The sequence below is a fragment of the Heloderma suspectum genome, chromosome 8 (genome assembly GCF_057233095.1).
Source record: "Heloderma suspectum isolate Gila_16-S chromosome 8, 16-S_ref, whole genome shotgun sequence".
Lineage (NCBI taxonomy): Eukaryota > Metazoa > Chordata > Lepidosauria > Squamata > Helodermatidae > Heloderma > Heloderma suspectum.
In genome coordinates this window covers 46,752,124-46,775,368 of record NC_139465.1, presented here as the reverse complement: position 1 = coordinate 46,775,368, position 23,245 = coordinate 46,752,124, and the positions used below count along the sequence as shown (strand labels likewise).

The following is a 23,245-nucleotide window of genomic DNA, read 5'->3' as shown; positions in this document are numbered from 1 at the left end:
CAACCACACTACGAGCGAGAAGGATCTTGGAATTGTCGTCGATCACAAGCTGAATATGAGCCAACAATGTGATGTGGCTGCAAAAAAAGCAAATGCTATTTTGGGCTGCATTCATAGAAGCATCGCTTCCAAATCCCGGGAAGTACTAGTTCCCCTCTACTCAGCACTGGTTAGGCCTCATCTGGAGTACTGTGTCCAGTTCTGGGCACCACACTTTAAGAAGGATGCAGACAAGCTGGAGAGGGTTCAAAGGAGGGCAACAAAGATGATCAGGGGACTGGAAACAAAGCCCTATGAAGAGAGACTGAAAGAACTGGGCATGTTTAGCCTTGAGAAGAGAAGACTGAGGGGAGATATGATAGCACTCTTCAAGTACTTGAAAGGTTGTCACAGAGAAGAAGGCCAGGATCTCTTCTTGATCATCCCAGAGTGCAGGACACGGAATAATGGGCTCAAGTTACAGGAAGCCAGATTCCGACTGAACATCAGGAAAAACTTCCTGAGTGTCAGAGCAATACGGCAATGGAACCAATTACCTGGGGAGGTGGTGGGCTCTCCCACACTGGAGGCCTTCAAGACGAGGCTGGACAGCCATTTGTCAGGGATGCTCTGACTTGGATTCCTGCATTGAGCAGGGGGTTGGACTCGATGGCCTTGTAGGCCCCTTCCAACCCTACTATTCTATGATTCTATGATTCTATGATTCAGACTCAGAAACTAAATCTTACAGCTTTTATATTATTGTATTCACAGTGTTACCTCGCTTTGCTGATCTTGTGACTCTAACAAACTATTACTTACTCAGACTGAGAAAGAAACTTCCCCAAGGCCACAAAGTGACTCGGTGGTCGTTTATACTGGGGGACAGCAATTCTCTTGGACAGCACAGGCCTGCCTCTTGTATTCTGTGTCTGTACCACAGTCCTGCACTTATCTTGGGGTCTTGCACATTTTTGCTTTATGCCTAAAGCAGATGCTGCTCTCCTTCTCTGCTGTTTTTCTTATGAATATCTACACTTAGACAACCACCACCACCACCACCACCACCAACCCGTGCAGGCCTGGTTTCCGTTTGACTCTGGTTTCTAGATTCTGGAGGTGCTATCCGTACGTTCCCAAAATCATGAGGACTAAAATGTTTTTTAAGAAGGTGCTTAATCTGCAGTTCTCTCACCCTGAGGTCTCCAATGTGGTGCCCATGGGCACTAATATGTCCATTAATATCCTCCCTGGCACCTGCCCGGGTCCCTGTCCCTCCCAATTTTTCTTTCGTTTCCTAATATTTTTTTAAATTAAAATGCTTCTTGTAACTGGGTGGCTGATTTGCTGCAAAGGGAAGTGCTGCACTCTGGGGCCATATTTACTTGGGTCCAGAGAGCAGTTTTGTGTTTTAGCTCAGCCTCTGCCTCGTACTTGGGTGCTAGGGCAGGTTACTTTTCTTTTAGTCTCACCAGTTGCCTTCTGGAAAATTAATGACCTGGTCATAGACAATGGCTGGGAATTTATTTATGACATTTATATCCTGCTTTTTCCCCTCCTTAAGGAACCCAAGGTGGCATACATAGTCCTCCTTCTCTCCATTTTATCCTCACAACAACCCTGTGAGGTAAGCTGGGCTGAGCGGCAGTGACTGGCCCAAAGTGAGCTTCCACAGCTGAGTGGGGACTAGAAGCCAAATCCCCCGACTCCCAGTCCAAATCTCTGGTTACCACACCACACTGGTTCTCCTGGAATTATAGGAGTTGCAATCAAACACATCCGGAGAGCACCAGGTTGGGGACAGCTGCTCCGCTGAATACCCACTCTGATTTCCCTGGTCCCAGTTCCTGGTTCATCAGTGGAGGCCCTGCCCCTGGAAGCATTTAGGTCAGATCTCCGCCTCAGGAGCAGACCTTGCAGAAGGGAAGCGTCATGTTGTCAGGTGTCCTGCACTGTCTAATGGTGGCTTCTGCCTTGGTTTAGCACCATCTTTGTTCCTGATGTCCAGGAAGTGCTCCGATGGTTATCTTGTGGCATAGGCGCAGCAGCAGATACATGACAACATCTGAATCTCTGGATCCAGGGGGACCTAAGAGTGGTTTGTCCTTTATAGCAGGGATGGGGAACATGAGGCTGCCCAGATGTTGCTGGGTTCCACCACCACTGCTTTAATGTAACAGCCCTGGAGTCTCAACTGGGGGAGCCAGCTACTCCCAGCCCCTGCATGTGCCCTTCCCCTTTAGAGGAGGACTCATCTGGCCCTGGCTCTAAGAACTGGCAGGCCCTGGCGCTGTACCCACCAGACTTTCAGCTATCAAAATCTGGAAAAATCAGATTCCGGTTCAGATTCTGCAAGTCTGACAGTAACGTGAATTTTCTAGGGCTGTGGCCATACATTTTGGATGGCTTTCTTGCCTGCTCACAATGTGTTGACACGAAGGCACGGTCTGCACTCAGGCAGGTACGGTTTTTGCCGTTCTTCCAGAGGACTGTGGCAAGGCTCCCCTTGACCAAAGGCAGGTCTCCTGCAATGGGCTGATGCAACAGGCAGGCTCTTGTAATTGCTGCCTCCACTCACTGAATACCCACAGATTGAGACTGGCCTATGGTGCCTATGAAGATCTTCCCCACAGATAATACCTCTCAGAGCCAATTTAGTGTTTCTGCATTCCTCAAGAAAGGCAGATCCCTCCCAGCCTTGGCCTAGGAAGAGCTTGCTCATCACAGAGGCCAAAGCTTCGATTACATCCCCTCCCCTTACTCACTTAATTCACCCCGTAGGCCTGTTCTCTCCGGCATTCCTCTACGAAACAACATGTACTTGGCCATCGTCACCAAGAGGACTTCTTGCCTGCTCTCCTTCCGCTCTTCTCTGTGCTTATCTTTCTCATGCTGCTTGCATGTCATCTTCTGTGCCCTGGGCTCACAGACTGTGGAAGGCACCCTGGTCCCACCTCCTTCTGGAACATTGCAATTGTTTTCAAATGGAGCAATGAGTCCAGCAGAGTTTCCACGCAGGCCCAGTGTCTCACAGTCACTGATGCTGGACTTCTCAAGGCCAAGCACTGGGAACTCAGAGCTATGCTATTTCGTTTTTACTACGGAAGGTCCAATGAATGGCAAGTTGCAAATGCAGTGAAGCCATTGGTGTTCTCCCATCCCAAAGGTAACCTTTTTTGGTCTATTTGCATAGATGAATAATGATGGCACACTCTACCTGAACCCCAGCAGCTGGAACAAAGTAGCCAACATGATTTACCTGGAATCTCCTGCTGGAGTTGGATATTCCTATGCCACTTCTGAGGGCTACACCATCAGTGACAGCCAGGTGAGTCACCTTCTGTCTCTTCCTGTACACCAGGGGAGTTGAACCTAAGGCCCGTGGGTCAAATATGGCACACCTGGGGTTCCAATCTGGTCTTCTGGTTGCCCACCCTGTGGTAGATGATGAGCCAAGATAGTCTGGAGGGTGGGTGAGCGGCGGCAATTGCCCCCTTTTGCTCAAATGCATCGGAATATTATGTGCACACCTAACATTTGCACGAAGGCTGAACCGTGGGGCAAACTTGCTCCACCAGTGTTTGCAAGCTAGTCCCAAATGCTGGCACTTCGTCAGCCTCTCAGGTTTGACCTTTCACAAACCTGCTCATGGGCTGTGGGATTTCTCTCCCCTTCAGGTGGCCAAGGACAACTACCTGGCTGTCCAGAGCTTCTTTGCCAAATTTCCAGACTTTGCCAGCAATGATTTTTATGTTTTTGGGGAAAGCTACGGTGGAGTCTATGTCCCCACTCTTACTGCCAAGATAGCAGAAGGATCAGCAGCCATCAACCTGAAGGTAGGCACAACTGCAGCACAGGGAACAGAGTCACTGGGAAATCAGGAGAGCCAAGGTCTACCATCCATACAGTGTAATACCTTTACCAACTCAAAGATCACCAAAAAGAACAATGTGCAAGCTTTTGAGACCTCCAGATTTCTTTATCAGGCAAGATGTTACAAAAAGCAGGTTTGTGGAGAGGGTATGGGGTGGGGGAAGGGTGACTAGATGTTGTAGACATGATGTCTGCACAGTCAGAGTTGTAACATGATATGGAGAAGGGTTTGCAGACACTCAAACTGTGCACTGCCTGGTGACATGATGGTTTCTGGTTTCCTATCTGCCCCCTGCCCGCCCTGGCCAACCTGCTTTTTGGCACATCTTGCCTGATTAAGAGATCTGGATTGCTCAAAAGCTTGTCTCCCTGGGAATATGTGTGCGTGTATGTGGGAAACATGCAGCACACAACTGTTGATGCAGATTTTGCACTGATGGCAAAACAGGGGTTTCTATCCTATCAAATAGGAACAGGCCAGACTTGTGGAGGGAAGAAATGTGGATGGGGATCCAGTTGGAATGCTCTTAATGAAGGTATCCTCTTGGATGCTGAACTCCTTTCTTTTCCCATGCAGATCTGGCAAAGCCTAAGCCTGCCTCAGTATCCTCTGGACTAGCCTTGGTGCCTTCTAGATGTGTTAGACTACAACTCCCGGCATCCCTCAGCCAGTTGGGCGTTGTAGTCCAACGTATCTGGAAGGTTGCTCTGGGATCTCTCTTCAGACTTTAAGCTTGATTGATCTTTGAGAGGGGAAAGAGAGTTTTTCCTCTTCTGTTATCATTTTATTTTCTGGCTACCTTATTCAGACTTTCAAGAAACCCAAATCATGAAAGGAATGCAAACGTTTAAATGTGTCACTCAAGCCTCATGCAGACTGCAAAGTGCTAGAGGGCTTCAAAGGACTCAGAGACTGGGCAACAAGGGAAGCGATGTTCTGGGAGTGCTACATCACGCCCTCTGGAAAGGAGCATGTTGACATGATGCTGTGGATCGTTGCCCCACCTCCACTGGTGCTGTTTATCAGGAGGCACCCATCACAGGAGTGCCTCAGGCCAGTTCCTTCACACCAGGCATCCAGCCTGGCTCTAGTGATAGACTGTCAACTACTCATTCCATCATCCACCTACTTCTTTCTCAGGATAATCTCTTGCTATCTGTTTCCTCAGGGATTTGGGGTTGGCAATGGAATGTTGAGCTATTCCCTCAATGATGTGACACTGATGGAATTTGGCTACTACCATGGATTGTTTGGAGATGAGTGAGTATTACGGAGAGCATGTGAAATTGGCTTGGCATATGTCCACAAATGATGAGGACAGTGGCTTTGGAGAGCCCTTGGGCAAGACGCCCTCCATGGACCCCCTCCCTCAGTGAGCTTACCTTCGTACCGCCATGGTCCTCCTTCTCACAACCATTGTTTGGGCCAGAGCAAGAGTCAAATGGACAAGCAGGTTGCCATGGTGAAGAGGAGCAACTCCAGGAGTCTCTGGTCAGTGGGCCCCTGTTGGGGTATGAGCCCTTGGCAGGTGCCCAATCATGCCTACCCTGCTGATGAATATATACTTTTCTACAGTAAACTCTCCTCAGAGTGGGTTACAACAAACATTAACTTATTAAAAAAAATCCAGCATTTAAAAGAATGATTTCTTACAAAACATACCAATAAAAATTTAAAATCTAAAGCAATGTAATACATGCAAAAGAAATTCAGTATTACCCTGAAACAAGTACTAAGCAGTATCAAAATTAACAGATCAAATAGAACAATCAAGACGATGGACTGGATAGACACTTGGCCTGATCCAGCACGGCTGTCCTTAGGTTCTCATGTACTCGTACAGGTTTCACTGCATTCCAAGGGGCACAGCAGCCTGGCCAAATACAGTTCAGGGTGGGGTGGAGAGTTATCCTCACCAGGCTTGATGTTTCACAGCTGGCTCCCTCATCTCTAGAGGAGGCTGGCAGCAGTGAAAGGGAATAGCTGGGAGCAGTCATGATGGCCAGTTCTCTTCCCAAGATATTCCAGCTGCTAATGCTGGTCTTACTACACCAAGGATCAGTTACTGGGGTCTATTAGGCCAAATCTGGCCCCTGAATGAGTTCTCCCTGCCCTCTCTAGTTGCCCACTCAAAGGCAAACCAGGAGCGTGGGGACTGTGACAACAGGTCTGGCCCTAACAATGTCTCCTTGCCCTGGAGCTGGTCATCTGCCTTATTATTTAAAGTATTTTTATCCCACTCTTCAGTCAAAAAGGCTCTCGGAGCAACGTACATATAATCAGTAAAACATGGCTGTTTCTTCTCACAGGCCTAGAATGTACAAAGACATGACACACAAGGAAAAAGGAATGGGGAGGGAAGAGGGGAAAAAATGAAGTCTTTCAGCAGGGCTGGCAGAATGGCCCCACTCGCCCCTCACTATTCCCTCCGTGCAGCCTGCTGTGGAAACACCTTCCTAATATCTGTGCAGATCAAACCATTGTTTCCTGTTCCAGCTCCAGTGAATGGAATTACCAAGCATTCCATTTTCTCTACTGAAGGAACAACAGGAAGCAACAGTTTAATTTGCACAAACATTAAGAAGGATGGTTAGGGAAGTTGTAGAACCTCCTTCCAGTAAAACTCTGGCCGGGATCTGTGGTGGATGCTTTGGGGCTATCCTGCTTTAAGACAAGGGACTGAACTGGACGATCCTTTTGGTTGCTGCAACTTTGTGTCTCTGTGTTTCCCTGATTGCCCACTTGGAACTGCCTGCCTGACAATCCATCCTTGTTTTCCGCTCTGCAGCCTGTGGGCCTCCTTGACCGGGAACTGCTGCAATGAAGACACTTGCAACTTCTCCAGCACTGGCAACAGCAACTGTGTCACCGCAGTGAGTGGCTGGACCAAAAGCACCTTGAACGAACTCTTGCGGCATGAACTATACATACCCATTTGGTTTCACACTGGCCTGTTCTAATTCAGCCTTACCCCACCTGGTGCCCTCCAGATGTGTTGGACTAAAATGCCCATAAGATTACAGGAGTTGCAGTGCAACACATCTGGACGGTGCGGGGTTGGGAAAGGCTGCTCTAATTCTGTCATTCTCATGCCGCATAATCTCCTGTGGCTGGGATTAGTAGGCAAGAGGTTCAGCAAAGACTTCCGGCAGTGTCGCTCCCTGATTTTGCGGGCCACGGGGCTGCAAGCTCATTTGCCTGCCCATCATTCGGTTGGGATGTAGAGTTGCTGCTTTGCCATGCAGCTTCTGAGCATTTGGAAACAAAGCCCTATGAAGAGAGACTGAAAGAACTGGGCATGTTTAGCCTTGAGAAGAGAAGACTGAGGGGAGATATGATAGCGCTCTTCAAGTACTTGAAAGGTTGTCACAGAGAAGAAGGCCAGGATCTCTTCTCGATCATCCCAGAGTGCAGGACACGGAATAATGGGCTCAAGTTACAGGAAGCCAGATTCCGACTGAACATCAGGAAAAACTTCCTGAGTGTCAGAGCAATACGGCAATGGAACCAATTACCTGGGGAGGTGGTGGGCTCTCCCACACTGGAGGCCTTCAAGACGAGGCTGGACAGCCATTTGTCAGGGATGCTCTGACTTGGATTCCTGCATTGAGCGGGGGGTTGGACTCGATGGCCTTGTAGGCCCCTTCCAACCCTACTATTCTATGATTCTATGATTCTATGATTTCAGTAGCTTTCTCTGTGGCCATTTTGTAGTAATTGATGAGATGAGAGGCAAAGTCAGGAGGAGGGGAATTATCTTGTGATGTATTTACAGAGGTTTGGCAAGGTGGGGGATACAGACTGGTCTGCGCTAAACAAATATAAAGGAGGAAGATGTCGTAAAAGCAGATGAAAATGTGGTACAGGCTAGAAGTTCGCTATGAACTGGCTTGACCTCTGAAATCCAGGGCACAGGGTTTTCCAAGGGGCCCAGCTTTGCTTTGGGCGAGGCTCCAGAGCAGGGCTTTTACCCTCTTCCAGCCTGAGGGCCAAATTCAGTTCTGGAGAAGTTGGGGCGGGGGCTGCATGTCAGTGGTGGGTGTGGCTAAAGGCCACATGGGGTGGGGCAGAAAAGCCCACCACCGTTTAGCTTAAAGCTGCCAGTAACAAGGCCTCTGGAGGGGCCTCTCAACCTTCTGGAAGGGGGGAAAGCTGCACAAAAGCCAGGAAATCACCCAGTGATCGGCAGTTTGGGGAAAGTGTGTGGGGCCAGGGAAAGGCCATCTGGGAGACCCCAGAGGGCTGGACTGAGACCTCAGGTGGGCTGAATTTGGCCCACAGGCTCAAGGTTCTGCCCCCCTGCTCCAGAGGCTCACTGCCTATGGGAAGACCCTCTCTGCTGCCCCGTAATGTGCAGCTGGGGGGCAGGGATGGAACAGTCAAGAGGGTTTCCTGGCTGATTTTCTTGGAACATGGCCTTGGAAAAAACTAGGCAGCAGCTTTAACTTGAGCTCGCCCTGAATTAGTTCAAATCAGAATAGTATTATGTCACACTGATGCAACCCAACGGCTATCAGTATTGCCCAGACTCGCATATCTCCTTCCTTTCCCCTCTTGCACACGGACAAGATGACAGCCAACTCTTGCTCTCCTTTTATTTGATGTGATTGATTACATTTCTATACCACCCAATTGCTGAAGCTCTTTGGGCAGTTCACAGTAATTAATTATTCCTCCCTGTTCCCTTCCCCAAGATATCTGAAGCTTATGGGATACTTTATGGCATTGGCCTCAACATGTACAACCTCTATGCAACTTGCTGGGGAGGCACACACTACCAGGACCGCTATGAAGCTGATCTGTCCAACCTCTTCCGCCACTACCAGTTTAATGTCCCAGTTCCGGTGAGTAGCTGGGCTGCCTGGGCCTGACAATCTAGGGTTGGATCAAGGAGCTGCCTTCCATAAGAGGAAGGGCTCCAGTGATGGAAGGTCCCTCTGCCTGAATTTTGGGGATCCCCCCTCCCCACACACACCACAGCTGACCCCCTTCAGCGGGGTCTCCTGACTGTGTGGCCTTCTCAGGGGGCTGGAGGCTGCCGAGGGAGGGAAGGAAGGAAGGAAGGGGAGAGGAAGTCCACTTCTGCCAGCTCAGTTGATCCGGTATAAGTAGCTTAAACACAAGAAGAGGCAGACAATCAGAGACCAAGCAAGACAAATGAGGAAGTGCTGCTGCGGGCCCACCAGACCGCCCAGCACCAAACCTGGCAAATTTTGTAGCACTTCCATTTGTGGAAACAAATACTGGTGTCAGCTGGAAGGCACCTCTGGGGAGATGAGGTGTAGAATTTGATCAGCGTTTCCAGTGGCGGCTGGTGCCCGTTTTGGCTGGTGATGCAGAGGGCAGGGCAGCTAATCGCAGATTAGGGGTCTGAGCACCACAATTCAAAGCCCTCCTTTGAACTCACAAATTCCTACTCTAGCACAGAGCCATTTCATACAAAGGCAAATAACCTGACTGTGCTCCTGTGTACAAAGAAGAGAGGAGGGGTTTGCTCCATACAACGATCCAGAAAACCACTCTTTTGAGCCCACATTTTCCTTGATGCTTTAGCACAAACTCATTTCACACTAAGGCAAACTGAGGCCAGGCTTAAAGAATTGGCAAGGGAGAGGTAGGGAGCTCCCCACTACCACCTGCGATCACTCCAGCACTACCAGGATGCCAAGTTAAAAAACTGGGAACAAATTGAAAGAATGGGGGGAAATGAAAAAAACAGTTGCCCACCCCTGCTCTGCAGGTCTACTGACATCTTGGCTTATCTCAGAATCTATTGAAGAGAGAATGTTGAAGGGTGACAAGCCAAGAATGCCCCCAAGTGCAGGGGAATTGCTAGGCCTGGTCCCAGGGGGCTCAGGGCCAAAATCTATTTCCCAGAGCCCAGTGTGTCCACAGGTGTCAATGAAAGGATTTTTCTTAGCTTAATTGCCATGCAGGAGGCCATTTTCAGGTGGGCCTCAATAGGGAGAGCATGCCACAATCAGGGGCCACCACCGAGAAGCCCTTTCCCTTCTTGCCATCCTCCAAGCCCTTCTTGGAGGAGGCAATTGGATGAGGGCCTCATATGATGAGTGTAGTGTCTGGGTAGATTCATATAGGAGAGGCCCTCTGTCAGGTATTCAGGTCCTGAGCTCTGTATGGCTTTATTGGTTAAAACCAGCATCTTGGATTGGGCTTGGAAACATACAGGCAGCCAGTGCAAGTGGGCTAGAATTGGCATTATATGCTCAGACCTTCTGCTCCCTGTCAGTTTGGCTGCTGCATTTTGCACAAGCTGCAGCTTCCAAACCACCTTCAAAGGCAGCCCCACGTATAGCACATTGCAGTAAACTCACTTGCATGACTTTTGACATGTGCCTTCTGCTTCCCCTACTTTCTTATGGCCCAGTCTCCCAACAGATAATCTCCTGTCTATTCACTGCAATAGAATTTCAATGCAGTTCTAGGCCCAGCTTTTAGCCACCATGCTCCCCATCCAGTCAGATTTGGTTTCGTAGTATTTTGCTCCTAAAATTGTAAACTTACTTGTTGACAAAATATTCAACAATATACATATATATACAGTATACATCAAAATATTCGCAGCAGCAAGGGATTTTTTTTTAAAGCATTGACGTTCAAAATGGACATTTTCTTCCCAAAAGCTAACACTAGGCAAACACAGTTTACCAAGTAATTAATGCATGAATTACATTCCAGTAACAAAATCAGCTTGCCCCAATCGAAAGTCTTGGGTCTCACAATGCAAGACTTTCATGTCTTGGATCACCTTTCCTCAGAAGGACCCAACCTTATCTTGCCTCTCCTCTCCTTTCCAGAAAGTTGGATCCATCCCAGGAGTGCCAAAATGTATCAATGCCACTGCAATGTATGTCTGGCTGAACCGGGATGACGTCCGGCAGGCACTCCATATCCCCAGCACTCTCCCAAACTGGGAACTCTGCAGGTAACCCCACTGAGTGTTTCTGCCCATTAGCAAGCAGAGGCTGCATGATGACAGGATGAAGGGCTTTTAACTGATGAAGCTTTCTGGGAAAGCGGCATTTTTCTACTGCAACAGAATTGATGCACTGCAAGTTAACAGGGCCCCATGACATTGGGGTATCTTCTAGGAATGGGATCAAACCAAAATGCGGATCAAACCAAATAGCAAAATCAGCTTCCCCTTGGCCAGCCACTACCCCAGTCTTCCCCAACCTGGTGCCTTCCTGATACGTTGGATTGCAACTCCAACACAGGCTGGGAATGATGGGAGCTGCAGTCCAACACATCTGGAGGGCACCAGTTTGGGGAAGGTGCACTATCCTTTGCTTCACTCTGCCTACACTTCCTTGGAGTCACCAAGCACTTGACTTTCCTGGGCCAGTGAATGGTTTGCTTTTATCACAGACAGCACATTGTACTCCTCCACCGAGTCCCTAGGATGTGGCAAGGCACAAACCAGAATGACAGTTAGCTCTTCCATGGCTAAGGAGGTAGGTGGGACACGAAAAGATCAACTTGGGGGCTTAAGCTTTTATTTAATGACAGCAAAAATAAAATGCAAATTGTAGTTTTAAAAATTGGATTTACAGCTAGTGTGTTGGCAGGCTAGGTGGATTTTTGACAGGAAGAGGGAGGAACAAGGGGGGCCCACCTGTGACAACAGAATGGAGACAGAAGTATGGCACTGTGCAGCAGAAAGGTGAGTTTGAGAGGAGGAGGCTCTGACAGTTAAGAGGAGCTGGGCTATCTTCCAGTCCTCCTTCCACGCATGTGACGTTGGGTTTGTATTAGTACCTCTTCACAGCTTTTGGATGGAGCCGGTGACATGGTATAGGTCACTGATGGTGGTGCAATGAGTGGGAAATTTGGAAGTGCAGGCAGTCCCCATAGTAGAATCATAGAATAGTAGGGTTGGAAGGGGACTAGAAGGCCATCGAGTCCAACCTCCTGCTCAATGCAGGAATCCAAGTCAGAGCATCCCTGACAGATGGCTGTCCAGCCTCGTCTTGAATGCCTCCAGTGTGGGAGAGCCCACCGCCTCCCTAGGGAATTGGTTCCATTGTCATATTGCTCTAACAGTCAGGAGGTTTTTCCTGATGTTCAGCCGGAATCTGGCTTCCTGTAACTTGAGCCCATTATTCTGTGTCCTGCACTCTGAGAGGATCAAGAAGAGATCCTGGCCTTCCTCTCTGTGACAACCTGTCAAGTACTTGAACAGCACTATCCTATCTCCCCTCAGTCTTCTCTTCTCAAGGCTAAACATGCCCAGTTCTTTCAGTCTCTCTTCATAGGGCTTTGTTTCCAGTCCCTTGATAATCTTTGTTGCCCTGCTCTGAACTCTCTCCAGTTTGTCTGCATCCTTCTTATAGTGTGGTGCCCAGAACTGGACACAGTACTCCAGATGAGGCCTAACCAGTGCTGAGTAGAGGGGAACTAGTACTTCCTGGGATTTGGAAGCTATGCTTCTATTAATGCAGCCCAAAAGAGCATTGGCCTTTTTTGCAGCCACATCACATTGTTGGCTCATATTCGGCTTGTGATCGACAACAATTCCAAGATCTTTCTCGCTTGTAGTGTTGTTGAGCCACGTATCCCCCATCTTGTAACTGTGCATTTGGTTTGTTTTTCCTAGGTGCAGAACTTGGCATATATCCCTATTAAATGTCATTCTGTTGTTTTCTGCCCAGCGCTCCAGTCTATCCAGATCACTTTGAATTTTGTTTCTGTCTTCCAAAGTATTAGCTATCCCGCCCAATTTGGTGTCATCTGCAAATGTGATCAGCACTCCCTGCAACTCCTCCTCCAAGTCATTAATACAAATGTTGAAGAGCACTGGGCCCAGGACTGAGCCCTGCGGTACCCCACTCGTTACCTCTCCCCAGTTGGAGAAGGTCCCATTGAGAAGCACTCTTTGAGTCCGATTCTGTAGCCAACTGTGGATCTACCAGATCGTTGTTTCATCTAGCCCACTTTTGAGGTAGTTTGCTCATCAGGATATCATGGGGCACTTTGTCGAAAGCTTTGCTGAAGTCGAGGTATATGATGTCTACAGCATTCCCACGGTCTACAAGGGAGGTTACCTGATAAAAAAATGAGATCAGATTCATCTGGCAGGACTTGTTTTTGACAAATCCATGTTGGCTTCAAGTAATCACGGCATTGTTTTCAAGGTGCTTCCAGATGGATTGATTTATCATCTGCTCCAGAATTTTCCCAGGGATTGATGTCAGACTGACTGGTCTGTAGTTCCCAGGTTCCTCCTTGTTGCCCTTTTTGAAGACAGGGACAACATGAGCCCCCCTACCGTCATCTGGCACTTCCCCCATCCTCCATGATTTCTCAAAGAGAATAGACAGTGACTCTGAGAGTTCTTCTGCCAGTTCCGTTATTAATCTAGGATGCAGTTCATCTGGCCCTGGAGATTTGAACTCATTCAAAGTAATTAGGTGTTCCTTGACCATATGCCTATCAATCTCAAGCTGCAATCTTGCCCCTTCAGCCTGTACTTCACCTTTGCCAAGGGGGGGGGGTCATAGACCCTCTTTTGGGAGAAGACTGAGCCAAAGTAGGAATTGAACACCTCTGCCTTTTCTTTGTTATCTGTTATCGTTTTGCCATCCTTATTTAATAGTTGAACCACCACTTCATTCCTGCCTTTTACTATGCACGTAGCTGAAGAAAGCCTTTTTGTTGCTTTTAGCATCCCTCGCTAACCTCAGCTCATTCTCAGCTTTAGCCTTCCTGACACCATCCATGCAATTCTGTGCTACCTGCCGGTACTCTTCCTTTGTTACTTGGCCTTCTTTCCACTTCCTATATGTGTCTTTTTTTTTTTTCTTCAGGTCATCTCTTAAGGTTTTTGTGAAGCCACATTGGTTTCTTCTGTTGTCTTCCACCTTTTCTTCTTGTTGGAATTGTTTGTAATTGAGCCTCGAGAATTTCCTTTTTTAAAAGCTCCCACCCATCTTGGACTCCTTTTCTCGTTAGCGTCGCTTGCCATGGGACCTTACTGATCATTGTTCTGAGTTGATTAAAATCAGCTTTCCTAAAATCCAGGGTACGTGTTTGACTACACGCGGCTTTTGCTTCCCTTAGAACCAAGAACTCAAGTACAACATGGTCGCTTTCCCCCAGAGTTCCTGTAACTGCTACTTGATCCACTAAATCATCTCTGTTGGTTAGGATCAAGTCATGGATAGACGATCCTCTAGTTCCTTCGTCTAGTTTCTGTAGGAGGAAGTTATCCGCCACACAAGTCAGGAATTTCGTGGAGGGGCCATGTTTTGCAGAATTTGTCTCCCAACAAGTATCAGGGAAATTGAAGTCCCCCATTACTACTACATCATGCTCCCTTGAAACACTAGCAATTTGCTCTTCAAAAGTTTCATCCTTGTCTTCTCCTTGGTTGGGTGGCCGGTAGTAGACTCCGACCATCAGGTTCCTTTTATTCTTTGCTCCATTTATTTTGATCCAGATGCTCTCGATCACACTCACAAAGAGGATCCAAAAATGCAGACAGCTGTGTTGGTCCATTTGTGCATGTGTGCACTATATAGCAGACTTTTGTACTGCTAAGAAATCTTAATTACCCATTCGAGACCAAGCCACCCCAAAATTCTTTGCATTACAGCAGGGATAGCTCACAAAAATATATTGTTGCTGGGAAAATCATTTTTCCACTACTACTGCGAGGATTGCAGTTAAGCTCAGAGGATGGGGAAATCTGAGGGGGTGGCAGATGTCACCATCCTTGCTAATCAAAAAGTCCAGTGCTTCAACCCTGTGAGCCCTGGCTCCAATACATCACTGCTCACCAAGGCTAGACCCAGATCAAATAGGAGGGAAGTGTCTGGACCAACTTGTGCAGCCGGGAATCTTTTGAAGCATCAGCCAAGGGCTGAAACTCAGAGAAGTGGTGTCGTAATTTTCTGCAAGGTTAAGGCTCCTTTCCCTGCTATCCAGTCCCAAGCACTGCCAACCTTGTGTGATTGTGCACACTGGGAAATAATGTGAAGGGCACTGGAGATTTTGTTTGTGTACTGACCACCAGCAAAAGTGGATATACAAAAAGCAAATGCTGACCAAAAGAAAATCTCCAAAATCCATGGCATAGTAATACCTTTATTAGGCCAACTCAAAGGTTGCAGGATAGCTCTCAACCTAGCATGCCATTCCCCATGCAAAACATTGCTGGTTTGCTAGGTGGCCCTCTTTAAAAGAGACAGTGAATACAAGAACCAGCTGCTACTGCTAGGCACTAGGAGATTTACAGTGCAATCCCATACATATCTACTCAGAAGTAAGTCCCTTTTGAGTTCAATAGGGCTTACGCCCAGATAAGTAGGATGTAGGATTGCAGCCTCAATCTGGAACTACGAAACTGGGTATCATATGTGTAAGAATTCTGAAGCAGTCAGTGGTACAGCTGAGCAATTTTAGATCCTGGACATATTGGTCTCATGGGCACCCATTTAGATGGCCATGTTACTTCAGGTGTAAAACACACAACTAACATTTTGGTTCTCACCACCAATACCACCATCACCATTCCAGGCTTTACATCTACTTCCACATTCCTGACATGTTAGAACTAAACTGTTTGCCAACCTTGATTTAAAAGAAAGTACTCCGAGCATGTGCAGTTTCACATCATAAACTCACTTAAATCATAGCACCATCATGACTACAGGAATAAAATGTGGTTTGCTTCTGCTGCCTCATCAGCTGCTGCTCTCTGGGTGGTCATTTTGGGGTGGGGGAACTGGACTTTGGCCAAAGGTCCAGGCCTGTGCTGCTGGAGCAGTTGCAGAAGCAAACCACAGACATAGATGGATTAACTTGTAAAGAATATTAGGGGCCGTTGAGGCCCATTTAGGCCACAGACATTTTTTTCTCCCCAGCATATCTATTTTTCTTCCTCTGGGGCATCAGGGAATGCCCTACAAGATGGAGAGTCCACAGATTCAGTGAACGACCCTCTCTCAGTATCAGGCTTTGCGTGCAGGAGGTCCCAGGTTGAATCCCCAGCACCTCCAGGTAGGGCCAGGGAAGAAACCCTGGAGAGCTGCTGCCACTGTCACAAATACTGGGCAAGAAGGACCAACGGCCTGACTTCACATATTTGTGTACTCGAGATAAGTGGTGGATGGGTTTTGCTCATGCTGAGACTTGGTAAGCCTGTGGGGGGAAGAAAGGAATTCCATAATTGTAGAGCAGGGGTAGGCAACCATTTTGGGCCATAGGCAAATCTGGTAATTTGATACTCTCCTGGGCACCACCACAAAATGGCTGCTGTTGGAGATGTGGCAAAGAACAAGTGTCCTGACCAGAAGACAGTAGAAGGCAGAGGTGTGGTACGAGCCCCAACACATTAAACAACTCCTTTGAAGTTTTCAGCACCAACAGAAACTTATTTCACAGCAATTCCAAATGCCGGTAAGAAAATGTGTTAATTTTTTTAAAAGTGGGAGGTGTAGCGCATCTTGGTGGGTGCCAAGAAAGGTGTCTGGGAGCACCACATGGCCAGCCCTGTTGTAGCACATCCAAGATCCCCTCTTGGATGACCGCACAGTTTGGGTTGTGAGAACAGTCAAGAGGGCACTCCAGGCTAGTCTGAACGGTAGAACGAGAAGGAAGAAGGGCTGTGGGCCCCAGGCTGCTTGGGCTCACGCATTTCTCTTCTCTTCTCTTCCCCTGCCCTCCGTACAGTTCACAGGTGAGGGCTCGTTACCAAAAGCAGTATACAGACATGGCTCCTTTCTACAAGCATCTGCTGGCACAGGACCTGCGAGCACTGGTTTATAATGGAGACGTGGACATGGCTTGCAACTTCTTGGGGGGTGAAAAATTTGTCGCATCTTTAAACCAGCCTGTAAGTAACCGAGGAAAAGGTCTGTCTCACCTAGAAAGAGATCCCAGGTTTGGGGGAGGAAGAGCTTTTCTACACAAGGCATTTATTATGCACTTGTGATTCCTTACTCATGATGTTTACAGGCTCTTTAGGCGATGTCATGATCCTCCAGTTTTGCTTCTGTTGTTTCAGAGCATTTTCCTATTGTTTTTAGAATGAGGAAAATGGGGTGTTATTTCTGACTGTGCTGTCTCTCCTTGTGAATTTGAGCTATTCTGCTACAGCACAGCTCTGCCTAGAGGTTATGTAGCAGAAAAGGAAAAGCTCTTTGTATAGAGCTGGGATATCAATTGTGATGAAACTGAAAGTAGATGCAGCAATTAACAGCCTCATGTAGAAAAGGCTGAACACTGCAAATCCCAGTGCAGGCGGCCAGCCTTCCCCAACTTGGTGGCCTCAAGATGGGTTGGACTACAACACCCATCATTCCCAACCAGCATGGCTGGTTGGGAATTATAGGAGTTGCGGTTTAGCACACCTGGAGGGCATCAGGTTGGGGAAAGCTGTAGGAGATGATCGTCAAAGACCCCTTTGGGATTTTGCTGATTTTGTCAGCTTCGACAAGGGATGTGGCAAATAGTTCACTGCGCCCTCTTTTTTGTGACGTGGGAGAGTTAGAGCAGCCCTGGGTACCCATGGTATGCTTGTTGTAAGGGACACTCTGTGAGCCTTCCTTCTCAAATAAAGGTCCTGGCTGCATCATCCATACATCCATCATTCTGGATAAGCACAATGGGCTCAGACACATCCAGATCATTTTCCTGTGCCTTAGTGGTTGCCCAGAAAATCCAAACTGTGCCAAGGGGATTCCTCACTAACACCGCCTTCAGCTCCACCTGGAAGTATTCTACCTCACCCCAGCCCGCCTGGCATCTGGTTGCAGAAGTGATGGCTCTCATGCAGCCACTCACTCACCATCTCACAGTCATTTATTGGTGTGCCCCACTGTCCGTTCTGCAATTGTGCCACACAGGGCGCAATTCCACTCATGCCTGCCTGGAGGTCAGCCCCATTGGCCACGCAGGGGACGACGCTGTGCAGAAGCTTTAGCCCACAGCAGCAGTGAGCATTACTTACCATGGTCAGTCAGTCCTTATTGTTACAACCATAAGTCACAACAGAAAACAAACAGTAAAAATAATTACAACAAAACACTCACAGTAACAATAAGATCTGACATAGGGAAAAGGGCACTTATCCTGCCTTGGATTGTTGGGTCCCTCACGAGGGTTAGTTCAAATCCCAGCTTGGCTACAGGCTTGGTGAGTGACCTCACTTCTACTTGCAAAATGGGAACAGCTGACCTATTTCACAGCATGTGGTGATCGAATCATAGAATAGTAGGGTTGGAAGGGGCCTACAAGGCCATCGAGTCCAACCTCCTGCTCAATGCAGGAATCCAAGTCAGAGCATCCCTGACAGATGGCTGTCCAGCCTCGTCTTGAATGCCTCCAGTGTGGGACAGCCCACTACCTCCCTTGGTCATTGGTTCCATTGTCGTATTGCTCTAACAGTCAGGAGGTTTTTCCTGATGTTCAGCCGGAATTTGGCTTCCTGTCACTTGAGTCCATTATTCCGTGTCCTGCACTCTGGGATGATCAAGAAGAGATCCTGGCCTTCCTCTCTGCGACAACCTGTCAAGTACTTGAACAGCGCTATCCTATCACCCCTCAGTCTTCTCTTCTCAAGGCTAAACATGCCCAGTTCTTTCAGTCTCTCTTCATAGGGCTTTGTTTCCAGTCCCTTGATAATCTAATCCAGTCCCTTGATAAGAGAACCAATTCCCTCTCCCACACTGGAGGCCTTCAAGATGAGGCTGGACAGCCATCTGTCAGGGATGCTCTGACTTGGATTCCTGCATTGAGCAGGGGGTTGGACTCGATGGCCTTGTAGGCCCCTTCCAACCCTACTATTCTATGATTCTAATCACTGCATTGTTTTCAAGGTGCTTCCAGATGGATTACTTTATCATCTGCTCCAGAATTTTCCCAGGGATTGATGTCAGACTGACTGGTCTGTAGTTCCCAGGTTCCTCCTTGTTGCCCTTTTTGAAGATAGGGACATTAGCCCTCCTCCAGTCATCTGGCACTTCCCCCGTCCTCCATGATTTCTCAAAGAATAGACAGCGGTTCTGAGAGTTCTTCTGCCAGTTCCTTTATTACTCTAGGATGCAGTTCCTCTGGCCCTGGAGATTTGAACTCAAAGTCATTAGGTGTTCCTTGACCATATGCCTATCGATCTCAAGCTGCAGTCCTGCCCCTTCAGCCTGTACTTCACCTTTGAAGTATGTTATTCATCCTTTAGCTTTAAGGTGAGGGCAGGCTAGAACTGACTGCAAGACAAGTGAGAGAGCTGCATGTAGCTAATAAGCAGGTCTCAGAGTTCCCGTTCCAAGCCAAATTCTGTTCTCTTGTTGAATTTCCTTTGGTATGTGAAACCAAGCTTGCTTAATTCCCCAGTTGCTACAGCCCCTTCATCTGTCAGCAGACGGAAGGGTGCTTACAGGCAGGTTGAAGAGAGCTCCTGCAATCCAAAGCAACAATCTCTTGTAGGGGAGAAGCACTGCCCAACAGGGCCTTTTCAAGGTGTCTTTGCAGTAGTTGCTTGGACAGCTACACAATACTTTAAAAACTGAACTGCAGCTTGTCTATTTGGCAGAAGGAACTCCATGTGCATGTCTCACTTCTTTGTATGTTTCATATCTTCAGTGCAGCGATAAAAGCCTGTTTCTCCTTAATTTCTGTGGTGAGACATGGTGGAACCTGCCTTTCGGGCTCAGGCTTGCTAGTGATGAACAGTAAAAGATAACAAAAAGAGGTTGTCTGTAAAAACATACCCATATTCTCTCTCTTTTTTTTTAAAGGTCAGAGGCAAAGAGCAGCTTAGGGACATCAGTAAAACATGATCCAAGGTTAACATCAGCTGGGAACAATAATGTGTGATTTGAGAATTATCACTCAGGGGGGTTCTTAATGTAAGAAAAATGAGGTGAAGACACTCCCCACCCAATTTCCTGCTGCTTTCCTCCCATCCCCACCTCACTGCTTGTTCTTTGATCTCACAGGTGCTAAGTGATTATCAGCCCTGGTACTTCAACGATCAGGTTGCTGGATTTTTCAAGGAATATGAGAAGATCACATTCCTCACTGTAAAGGTCAGTGTGACTGGCTTGCTTCCAGAAGGAATTATTTGTGTTCTGTTAATTTTTGAAGCTTAGCAAATCACACCAGTTTGTCATGAGTCCACTGAGTGCTTTAAAGGAGGAGTTTAAGCATGACAACGCCACAGAAAAGGTTGAAGCTGCTCCAACAGGAATAAGACTAATATAAAAAAATATTAGGACATATCATGAGTGAAAATTTTGGTTTGGGGAAAAGGAAGCACCCCTCACTCTTTTGCTAAAATGTGTCCTAGCAGGCAAAGGTGCTGATTTGGACAATGAACTTTGGAAGGCCCCCTTCACCTTTGAGAAGTATAGTTTTATGTTCCCAGAAGGCGCCTGTAAAGCAAAGCCTGTGGAAAACAAAGAGCCACTACACTGAGCACCAGAGATGCAGCCAATAAGTTGTTGTTCTCCAATATAATATATAGTGACCAGGTGGGATGGTCACTCCTTGCCCTATCAAGATACACAAGAGATCGGCAGCTTATGCATACATGCAAACTTAGGGTAAGTGCCATCCCTCCCTAAAGCGCCTCTCCCCAGAATGATAAACCTTGCTTTAATATGGGGTAGTCCAGCCAATGTCCTAACCTGCAGTACTCACCTGTTCCATGCCCCCTACAGGGGTAGCCAGTCCCCTAATCTTGGATGATGAATGAACACAAACTGTCAGGACTGGAGTATCAACAGCCAACAGAAAGGTGTTGGGGATAAAGGGTCAGGCAGGTGTCTGGAGAGGCCCATTATTGAGGAAGAGGGCTCAGGTGTAATCCTCAATTCCCTAATCATATGTACACACATGGAATAAAAAGGCAGCATTGGTATATAGCTCCTCTGAATTCTCAGAAGTTGGCTCTTCCTGCTGTAGCTAGCTCAAAGCATCCAGTGTCCTTTATGATGATTTACAGATCTGCTTTTAATTATAAGTTCTGTATTTGTTGCTCCCCTCATCTATAGGGTGCAGGTCACATGGTTCCACAATACAAACCTGGACAAGCTCTGAAGATGTTTGAATGCTTCCTCTCAAAAACCACTTACATGTGATCCGCCACCACCAGCTTTTCTAATGGCCAATAAATAACATTGAAAAGATGTGAGGAAAAATGGCCTTTCATACTGCTTTGTAATACTTTCTGCAATAGCTTTGTAATGTATTTGAATACTTAAATTGAAGCTATGTATATATTGTATTCATAATGATTACATAGTTATTAAATAATTAATTGTGCGGATCTGTTGTGTCTGCGACACTCAATACAGAGCCAGAAACAGTTTGCATTTCTAATCATACATACACTTACTTGGGAGTCTCCCAGTGAAAGCAGAGGCCATAGCAAGAGCACATGCTTGCAGGCCCATTTCAAGACGCAGGACTGGACAGCTGCTACCATCTAGAGTAGACCAGCTGTCCCCCACCTGGTACCCTCTGGATGTGTTGGAATTATAACTTCCAACATGCCCCAGCCAGTCATGCTGGGAGTTGTAGTTCTCAACATCCAGAGGGCACCAGATTGGGGAAGGCTAGAGTAGATGATTATGGACTAAATACACAGCGAACTGATTCAGTATTGTATTTTTAAACCACTTTTCAGAAAAAAATGTATTTCAAAGCAGTTCATATAAAAAATAGCATGGGTTTTGTCCCAAGACTTACAAGCAAAAATACTATTTATTGGTTACATTTGTATCCCACCTTTTCCTCCAAGAAGTGTAAGGCAGCATATGTGATCCTCCTTCTCTCCATTTTATCCTAACAACAAACCTGTGAGGTAGATTAGGTTGAAAATCTGTGACTGGTCCAAACTCTCCTAGTGAGCTTCATAGCCAAGTGGGAACTAGAACCCAAGTCTCCCCGGTCTAACGCTCTGGAGTGTTGTCAGTACACCACACTGACAAGACACACAAGGGAAAGGGAGAAGAGGAGGGAGACCAGGTTGACAACACAAGAGGATGAGTTGCAGAAAGCCGGGCAGCGGACTTACTGCGATATGTTACTTTTCTATGGTGGAAGAGGGACCCCTCGGATGGGCTCCTCCTCCCACTCGCACCAGGCTTATGCCAGGGGCAGGGAACCTCTTTCAGGGCAGGCCACAGAAGCTGGGAAGCCACCAAGCATCGGTGGTTGGGGTGATGGAGGGCCGCACCAAAAACAGGTGACAGCTCTAAACTTACTCCGTTCTCACAAGGCATGCAAGGGCTGCAACTCTTCAAGAGAGAACAACGGCAGACCGGAAAACGCTGTGCCACGGTGGTGAATCCTGGACTGGTTGCGAAGTCTGGGGGGCCAAACCTCCCGGCCTGCCTCCTGACAGGCGCGGGCCGGGCCGCCTCCTCCCCGCGCCGCAGAGGCGGGGACCCGCCCTGCCCGGGCTGCGCCTTCAACGGGCCTGGCACATCTAACCATCCAAGGCCCCGCGCGGGCGTCTCCCCGAGGCGGGGCGGAGGAGGAGGCCCTGCCCGACCCTCCGCCGCTCCCGCTCAGGCGCGCCTTCAGCCCGAGCGGGGCGGCCGCTGCGCTTGCCGCGCTGACCGGCCGACCCGCGGCTCGTGCCGCCGACCGCGTTCCAAGCGCGCCGCGCTGCCACGCGCTGCAAGGGCGGCCGCCGGCCTCGCCGCGCCGCGCCGGCCTGCGGGGCCTGCCCGGGCTTCCCCGCTTGGCCCAGCTGTCGCCGCGGGCTGCGGCGCGCAGGCCGGGCTCCGGAGGGGCGAAGCGCCGCCGCGCCGAAGGGGGCGGCCTCCGCCCAGGCTCCGGCGCGCAGGGCGGCAGCCACGGCCCGCCGCCGCCCGTCGGGAGGGAGGGGCCCGCGCGAGGCCGGGGAAGCAGCGCCCCCAGCCCAGCCCAGCCCAGCCCAGCTCCCGCCCGGCTCGGCCCGGCGCCGCTCGCCGGCTCACGCCGAGGGCTCGGCTGCGCGGAGGCGCCTGCCCCCAGAGGCGCCGGAGCGGAGCGGAGCGCCCCCGCCCCAGACGCCGCCGCGGGCGGGAGGGCGCGGCCTCCAGGGCAGAGCGGCTCAGCCGCCCGGCCCGGCCCGGCTGCGACCGCGACCGCGACCGCGCTCTCCCACCATTAGCCCCAGCTGACACGCTCCCTTCTGAGCGCCACGCTCCGATTGGCCGAGCCGAGCTCAATATTAGCAACATTAGCCAATCATTGCCCGTCACCCGCTCTCGCAACGCCTCCTGGGCATCGTCACCTCCCCGCCCGTTCAGAACACTGTTTGGGCAGGCTCGTCTTCGTCCGTCCACGCAGATGCAAAGGCAGAGTTCGGGGGGGGGGTCCCCGCTCAGAGCCGGGACGTGATTGGCTGGAGGCGGGAAGGCGGGCTGGAACGCGAGG

At 48.9% G+C, this 23,245-nt stretch overlaps 2 protein-coding genes across 2 annotated transcripts in view; one reads left to right on the top strand and one right to left on the bottom strand.

Annotated features, from left to right (window-relative positions):
• Window positions 1-21,142, top strand: part of LOC146339157 (lysosomal protective protein-like) — a 26,580-nt gene extending 5,438 nt beyond the window's left edge. The window contains exons 3-11 of the mRNA XM_084812391.1: window positions 3,173-3,307; window positions 3,657-3,815; window positions 5,022-5,113; window positions 6,642-6,726; window positions 8,548-8,697; window positions 10,672-10,799; window positions 16,547-16,709; window positions 19,813-19,902; window positions 20,869-21,142. Of these exons, the coding sequence (XP_084668517.1) occupies window positions 3,173-3,307; window positions 3,657-3,815; window positions 5,022-5,113; window positions 6,642-6,726; window positions 8,548-8,697; window positions 10,672-10,799; window positions 16,547-16,709; window positions 19,813-19,902; window positions 20,869-20,955 (1,089 nt within the window). The 3' untranslated portion in view covers window positions 20,956-21,142. The remainder of the gene's footprint in view (window positions 1-3,172; window positions 3,308-3,656; window positions 3,816-5,021; window positions 5,114-6,641; window positions 6,727-8,547; window positions 8,698-10,671; window positions 10,800-16,546; window positions 16,710-19,812; window positions 19,903-20,868) is intronic.
• LOC146339156 (uncharacterized) lies at window positions 18,882-23,245 on the bottom strand. Its single transcript, XM_084812392.1, has 4 exons — window positions 22,084-23,245; window positions 21,605-21,673; window positions 20,516-20,692; window positions 18,882-19,532 (listed from the first exon to the last, which is right to left on the bottom strand). Exon 1 carries the CDS (start codon window positions 23,047-23,049, stop codon window positions 22,402-22,404), a length of 648 nt encoding a protein of 215 aa, XP_084668518.1. The 5' UTR covers window positions 23,050-23,245; the 3' UTR covers window positions 18,882-19,532; window positions 20,516-20,692; window positions 21,605-21,673; window positions 22,084-22,401.

Coding starts and splice junctions, on each gene's coding strand:
- LOC146339156 (XM_084812392.1), bottom strand. CDS start 23,049: ATGTTGCTAATATTGAGCTCGGCTCGGCCAATCGGAGCGTGGCGCTCA.